The following is a 7,273-nucleotide window of genomic DNA, read 5'->3' on the forward strand; positions in this document are numbered from 1 at the left end:
AGGTATGAAATGACTCATTCCTACAAACAGAAAAGCGATTTGGCATCAATTTATCAGCAGCAGCAAACTAATTTCTCCAGAAAAGACATTGAATCACTGTAAGTTCCAGAGTTGTTTTCAAAATCTGTAATTGAATCCTAGTTTTTGACAAATTTATGCTTCCCAAAGTTTAATAGCTCACAAGATCAGTAGCACCAGCAGCCAGTCAAAAGACAGACTCATTTAGGTTTTAGAGAGTGCGTGCTCTCAAATGCTGCCCCACCTGTATGATTCTCCCCAGCAGAGAGAGAACAGAAAATTCTCCAATAAGCAAACCAAAAAAATATTACCTATAAAATAATTCTCACTTTTGATAACTTGTTTTTCCTTTCCTCCTATGCAGCTCAAATACCAAAAGCAATAGCAAATCAGGACTAAGTCCTATAATTCTGAGAACTCTAAAATATGTCTGTTTTTCAAGTTGCAAACACTCAACCAGATCTGACAACCAACACAACACCACCAATCACATTTGAAAGTTATAAGAAGATATATAAAATATATCATAAGCATGAGGCCAGACTGGAAATAACTGATAGCCCTTTTTTGTCTGATAAAGATGAAAACAGGCTTTAAAATTTTCCTGTATCAGTGGAGACTTTAATTTTAAAAATGTGTACATTTTTCTATATTTCCCAAAGGATGAAACTGCAACAGCAAGGTGAAGAAAACAATAGAAAGCAAAGTCAAAAGTTAAAGGAATTTTCTACCTCTTCCCAAGGCTGAGGATAATTCCTTCTGATGTAGTGAATACTTGCACTGAGAAATGGTGACCAGTGAGTGTCTTCAGACACATCATGGAATATTCCTATTGCAATAAAATTATAACAGTATTTCATTTATTCTTGGGGGGGGGCAAGAAGAAAAGAAAAAAAAATTCTCTTTTAAAATACATAGACTTTTGTTCAATTTCATAACGTACAGACAATACATTCTGCAATCCACTCACATGAAAAGAGCCAAATGGGATATATTTTTATATTATTTATACTGTCAAAAGAGATACTAGATTAACCTTCTACAATTTTGGTGTGAACCATCTGAAAATTTTGTGCCTGCTATCTTTCTCTGTGCCTGTGAGTAGGTACATGACAATAAAAAACTGCCTCCCAAATGGAGAGGATAAAGAGAGTTGACAAAGAAGCTGCTAACTAAATGCATCAAATTGTGTGGCAGAAAAGGTGATGGGCATGGCAGCCAACTTAAAATACAATGTTTTGGGACAGGTATCAGTTTCTACAGGGCAGAGGAATGTTATGTCATCAGCACCATCATTTTCAACAGAATGGCAATCTTGCCAAGATACAGTGCAGAGCAGAAGGGCAGAGGAAAGCAGGAAAAATCAGGGGTTTTTTTGAAGCATCAATTATTAGTCTTACTTGGACTTGTGCAAAAGAGATTATCTAGGATCTAACAATGACTTCGCCTAAACATTTCTGTGTACTTATATAAAGCTGAGGGAAATGTGATGCTGACATAAGCAACAAAGTATTAAATTCTCTAAGTGGGAAAAAGGTAGGAAGGAGACAAAATTGCTTGGAGTATCAATACACATGGAAGAATACGTCTTCATTCAAACAGACCTGTGAAACTGCAAAAGATTAAGATATATTAAATGCTGAAACTGAGAGAGGAGACTTTGTGGGCAATTCAGTCACCTCCTGGCCTCTTGACATTTGACAGTGCAGCTGAACTAAGTAACATTAAGGATGAGATTTGCTAGACCAAATAAAATGTTCTCAGAGTAGACTTCTACATCCAGGTTTGCCTCCTGTCTCATCACTAGCTCGGTATAAGGCAGAAGTCAAAACCGTTAGATGGCAAAGGGAAGGTAGACAAAAACAACCAAGTTAGGGCAGGAATTGAAATTGCAGGAGGTAAAAATCAGTCATGAAAACAAGACTGAAGTTTGGGAAAAGATGTTAGCAGAACCAGGCAGAAGACCAGGAAGAGTGCCGTGGTGCATGGTAGGAAACAAAACCAGTATTAAATGTCAGAGTAGAGTGGGAATCCAGATGTGAGCTGAGCACCAAAAGATTACAACAGAGAAGGTTCGCTGTTAGGCAACCTGGGTGTAAACCAAGCAGTCTGTAGTTGGCATAAACAACAGTCAGCATCAACCATCTATGACTGAGGAACAGTGAGAAGTATAGCTGTCACTGTGTGATTAAAGAATCTAAATAGAGCAGGTGATAAGAAAAGATGGGGAAAGTGTATTTGGAAGGATAAACAAAGATTTTGTAGTTTAACACAGGAAAAAAAATACTGAGGTAAGTGGAGGCACTGGCACTCAAATCAAAACCATGTGAAAGATGAGTCAAACCAAAGGACCTAAATAGGACTTTGAATTTAATGGATCTGAATTTGGATGACCCACTGAAATAAACCACTTGTCATACTTCAGACTTTCAGTAAGATCTTAACAATTAATTGGCCAGATAACCTCACACAAGCTACGGATCGCTGTCCCTGATACCTGCCTCAACATCCTAACAGCTTGTTTGTTGGAGAACAAGCTGTCTTTCTCATATTTGCTAATTGCTTGCTGCCCAGATTTACCACTTTACCAGCAAATGTTGTGTAGCAAGCTCTAGCTGGCTGTTTTATAGCTCCAGTGTTGCTGGAGAAGCTGATTATGATCAAAAGCTGACCTACCAGAGCTGAAAAATCAGGGCACCAGCTGCAAGTCAAGATATACTTTTTACAGTCACGGCAACGGGGTGCTAATTTTGTAGTGTAGTCTAGGCATTTAGAAAAAAGTTCATTCTCTCCTCTCAGTTTCTCTCCAAGCGATCTGACCTAATTTAATCCAACAGTATCCTTCTATCAAACTGCCCTACACATTAAATCGCTACATTTACCCAAAGTTGCTTTCTAAACAATTTTCAAATTTATTATATTCTTACAAAATTCTGCAAGAAGGCTCAAAATACTAACAAAAACAGTGGATGTTTTTGCAGGAAGGTATTTTTTCCCCATACTTAATTTCTTACAACATAGCTATTTTCAACCCAACAAAATTCTGTAGGATTTTCACATAAAGATACAATTATTTCAATACCGCACTTAAAAAGCTTTTCTTACCATTTCTGCAGATGGAAGGATAAAAGGCATCAGGATAAACACTCCCAGCCTGAAATGCATCTTGGTGGCTTAGTAATAACTGGGAAAAGGATGAGGAAAAAAGGATTCAGAATGCTATTGCGCAGCACAAAATCACAGTTCACTGCCAATATTGAAGTTAAAATGTAAATATTCAGTGAGATACAATTATTATTTGGGTAAAAAAAACATTTTACCAGTCTGATCACCACCCCCATCATCCCACTCCACTCCCTTCTTTGCCAAAATATTAGTAAGTTAAACTAAACTCCTCATTACACACTATAATTGAAAGGCCATTTAGGAAAGTATTGATATGATCTAACTCAGGTACTGGTGAAGTCACCTTCTGAAGGTGCCCTCCTCCTGGACTAGACACAAGCCTGGTCTGCTATCTTCCAGCCCCTGAATCACAGCAAAGCTGTCTACAGTGAACAATGTGAATAATCCCCTTGAGCAGTCTGCCACTTTGATACAAGATCTAATTATATAAAATGGTTGTCTTTATACTCTGCTAAAGGATATTACTTTTTTTTTTAAACAAAGAAAAAAGTATATGTTTTGCTTATGTGTTCATGAAAACTGTTCACATGCTTGCGGTGCTCTGCTGGATACAGTCCACAAAAGAAAAAGCTATTTGCACCAATCTGAAAGTGGTTAAATTATATGTGATGGACTGATTTCAAAACCTTGCTGTCACCTTGCTATCCTTCTGTTTATTACATCTCCTTTCCAGAAGTTCTCTACTGATTCTTCTAATACAACTAACCCACGGACGGTATGACTTAAAATGACAGGGAAAAATGTGAGAAAACACACACAGTCTATAGACATTACTATAATTACTACCTATTTACAATAGTATTCAGAAAGAGTCAAATTTAAAAAAAAGAAAAGTAAAAACAGACTCTAGGCACAATAGATACAGACATACTATGGAGAATAAATAATAAAGAAGGGCAAGAAGAAAGACAAAAACACTCAGAAGAAAGATATACACGATTAAGCAGTAATATTCTTCCTACCTGTCTATAGTTAACACTCCCTTCGTGCTTAATGAAAAATTCCAGAGCTCTATGTGCTGAAAAACAACATATTGAAGTACTTATTTATAGGTATTGTAGCCAGGCCTATGTTTTGTTAGAAACATTATAAAAAACCAGAATACACCACATCATCATATCTTAGCCTAGTGGCACAGGTGTAAAAGACATGGTATCTAAGAAAATGCTGTATGTGTGAGAGAGGGATCATAAATTATTTATTATCATAAATTATAAATGCAGATGTTTAACAGTTTGATTAATTTTAACATGTATGAAAAATATCAAAAGTCTAAAGTCAGCGAGGTAGAAAATACTATTTACTCACTGAATAGGCACTCTTGCTGCCAAAATATTTATTGAGCAAGCACAACAAGAGAATTAAACAAACTGACATAACTTTTCTTTGATGAAGTCTCCTTTAATTAGATCCCAGGGACGAGATACTAACACTATTCTAAAAATACCCAATGTGGCCTCTAAAATTATTTGGTTGAAACTGCATGCATGGATGGGTCTTGTCCTCCCACACAGTTTTAATCCTCACTTGAAGATATTTACAGACTAAAACTGATCAACACAGCCCAGAATATTCTGAATCTGATTTGGTCCTTACCAAACAAAATCACATCACCAAAAAATCCCACTCTCATTCCACAATGAGGTCCAGACAAAACTGAGTGGGTTTGAATGCTCTTTAACTTTGAATTTTACTCACTGATCTAAACCATCCTTACAAAAATATGTTAAGATACCTCAAAGATCAATCTTCCAAAACAGGAATTAAATAAAAAGTCTATCATCCTAAGGCTCAGCCATTGCAACACAGATTTCTATTTCCAGTGCAGGTGGCTCTGTTTGCTTTTCCCCCTCTGACTTTTTTCATTATTCATGTGGGCCCAGGTCCTCAAGTTCACTTTTACAAGGAGTTTTTGGACAGATCCCTGCAGCTCCACAGAGTCCTGTAGGTCTGAGGGGAGCCCTTGGCAAAGGAAGAGCCTCCCCACTCAGACCTGCCTCCAGCAAGGAGGCCGTGACAAGTAGGACACAGCACAGCTCTGCTGAGCACACTGAACATGACCAACATTTTGAACAGGCAGAGCTTTTCACCATTTTAAAAGTACTTGCAAAAGTCTGTCCAGGGTAGACTTTGGCTTTGAGTCAGAGGAGCTCCTTTCTATTCTTAGGGGGGTTGGGGGCTTCCTGGAATACTCAGTGTTTGAATTTGGCAATAACTTTCACTGTCTTATCTTCATGGGCTTTTATTTGCACATTATTAAAAGCACCAGTTTTAGCAACATCAGAGCTAAAGCTAGTTCAATGCCATTTTCAGACAAATGGACAAAATTTGTTGTAAAATATGAACCAACAGCTCAGTGCACTACTAGTCCTCTGACAACCAAGACCTTGGCTCATACTTAGTAACTAGAGCCCCGAGCTGGAAAAGATGTATATTCTTGTCTAACCTCAGGCAGTGTGACTTGTAATTACTATGGGTTTCTTGACATATCATTAGACAAAATGAATGGCTGCAGGATGCTGACCAAGGCTACAACACTCAGTCAGGGAACATACTCTCAGTCTCAAATGAATATCATGACTAATCCCAGCCTTTAAATTGTTCAACGTTGCATGTATTTAGTACTTAAAATCTGAGGAGATTACCTGAAGAGACACAACATCATACATTTTATTATCTGTCTGATCAATGGATTTAGAATCAGAAACAGAACAAACAATTAAAATGATCAGATTCTTGTAAGTAAACATTTCACAATAACCTCACACTACTCAGGAATGTTACTGCAAGAACTACAGCAGAAAAACCAGCTTTCTGAAATAACACATTCAAACAAGAGAATCAAAACAGAAGTATTTCCCCGCTTTGATGTTCACTCAGTTCTCTCCTTCATTCTCTACAAGCCTAGACTGTTCAGGCTACAAATAGCAACCTACCAGAAAGAGACACAGAACAAAACTTTAATTATGTTAGTCATAGACACAAATAAACACATTACAGAATTTTAGCTGGTTTATGCAGATACAGTAAAAATAATACATAGTGACTTGAAAAGAGAGCTGCAACAAATGACCTGTGCTGTTCTCTAGTTTAAATATAACAATTCTGTAAATTGTGTAAAGTATTCCTCTCCTTCCTCCAAACCAAAACGTGTCTGAGTAAGACTCACAAACATTCCAGTTACATAATAGCTGTGTTTTAGAAGACGGAAAAATACGCCACCGAATCAATTCGAGCATTTTGCTTATAAAGACAGCAAAGTTTCAAACTCCCAAACCAAGCTACTAATCCATCCTATGTGTTACATTTTGTAAAGAATTATGCAGAATGCTCTTTACTTCAACATTATTTCCTCCCTTTGCTTTCCAGCCAAACCTGAACTTACTTTTCCCCAGCGACCCAAAGGACACGCAAATTCCCTCTGGACACGTCTTACCTATTTCGACGTGCGTTGAAAGTCCACTGGGGGTACCTCTCTGCCAGAAGTGACACAGCAAGAGCGGCAGAACAGCCCAAAGCTTCAAACCAGCCATGGTGCTGGCTCACACCGCTGCTTCCCGGAGCTGGGAAAGAGCTGCACCGTGACCTTTGAAACGTGGGTTACGGAGCGTGCCTTGGCTTTCAGACACTCTGCTGACACAGCAAGCAAGCCGCCCGTTGTGTCATACCAATGCTTTTTGTGTTGCGTTTGTTTTTTTTAAATAAAAGACCGCGTTTTAGAACTAGAGAGAAGAAACAACCGATAGGGCTGCTTCTTCCCCCTTGAATGGTGCAGCATCCCCGGGCTTCAGGCCGCCTGGGGAGCGGCAACACCCCCGCACAAGGGCTGGGCAGAGGGGCATCCCCCTGCAGAGCTCAGCGGGCACACGACTTGGCGCAGCCACGCTGTGTTTCACACTGAAATACAGCCCATCGCAGTACAGAAACACGCCAGCTCCTGAGCTGCAGGCTGCGGAGAGCTGAGGGGACACCGCGGACACACCCCGGGTCTCACGGCCCAGACCAAGCCCGAGCGACACACGACGGGACCCCCGAGCTCCCCCGCCTCACAGCACCCCCGCCAGGCACC

At 39.2% G+C, this 7,273-nt stretch overlaps 1 protein-coding gene across 1 annotated transcript in view; it reads right to left on the reverse strand.

The window, feature by feature from the left end:
• Positions 1–6,737, reverse strand: part of GPLD1 (glycosylphosphatidylinositol specific phospholipase D1) — a 22,437-nt gene extending 15,700 nt beyond the window's left edge. Inside the window, exons 1-4 of the mRNA XM_010004527.1 lie at positions 6,641–6,737; positions 4,167–4,222; positions 3,124–3,202; positions 750–847 (exon numbers count right to left, since the gene is read on the reverse strand). Of these exons, the coding sequence (XP_010002829.1) occupies positions 750–847; positions 3,124–3,202; positions 4,167–4,222; positions 6,641–6,737 (330 nt within the window). The remainder of the gene's footprint in view (positions 1–749; positions 848–3,123; positions 3,203–4,166; positions 4,223–6,640) is intronic.
• Between the last annotated feature and the right edge of the window lie 536 nt (positions 6,738–7,273).

Source organism: Chaetura pelagica, unplaced genomic scaffold (genome assembly GCF_000747805.2).
Source record: "Chaetura pelagica isolate M959 unplaced genomic scaffold, ChaPel_1.0 scaffold78, whole genome shotgun sequence".
NCBI classification, from domain to species: domain Eukaryota; kingdom Metazoa; phylum Chordata; class Aves; order Apodiformes; family Apodidae; genus Chaetura; species Chaetura pelagica.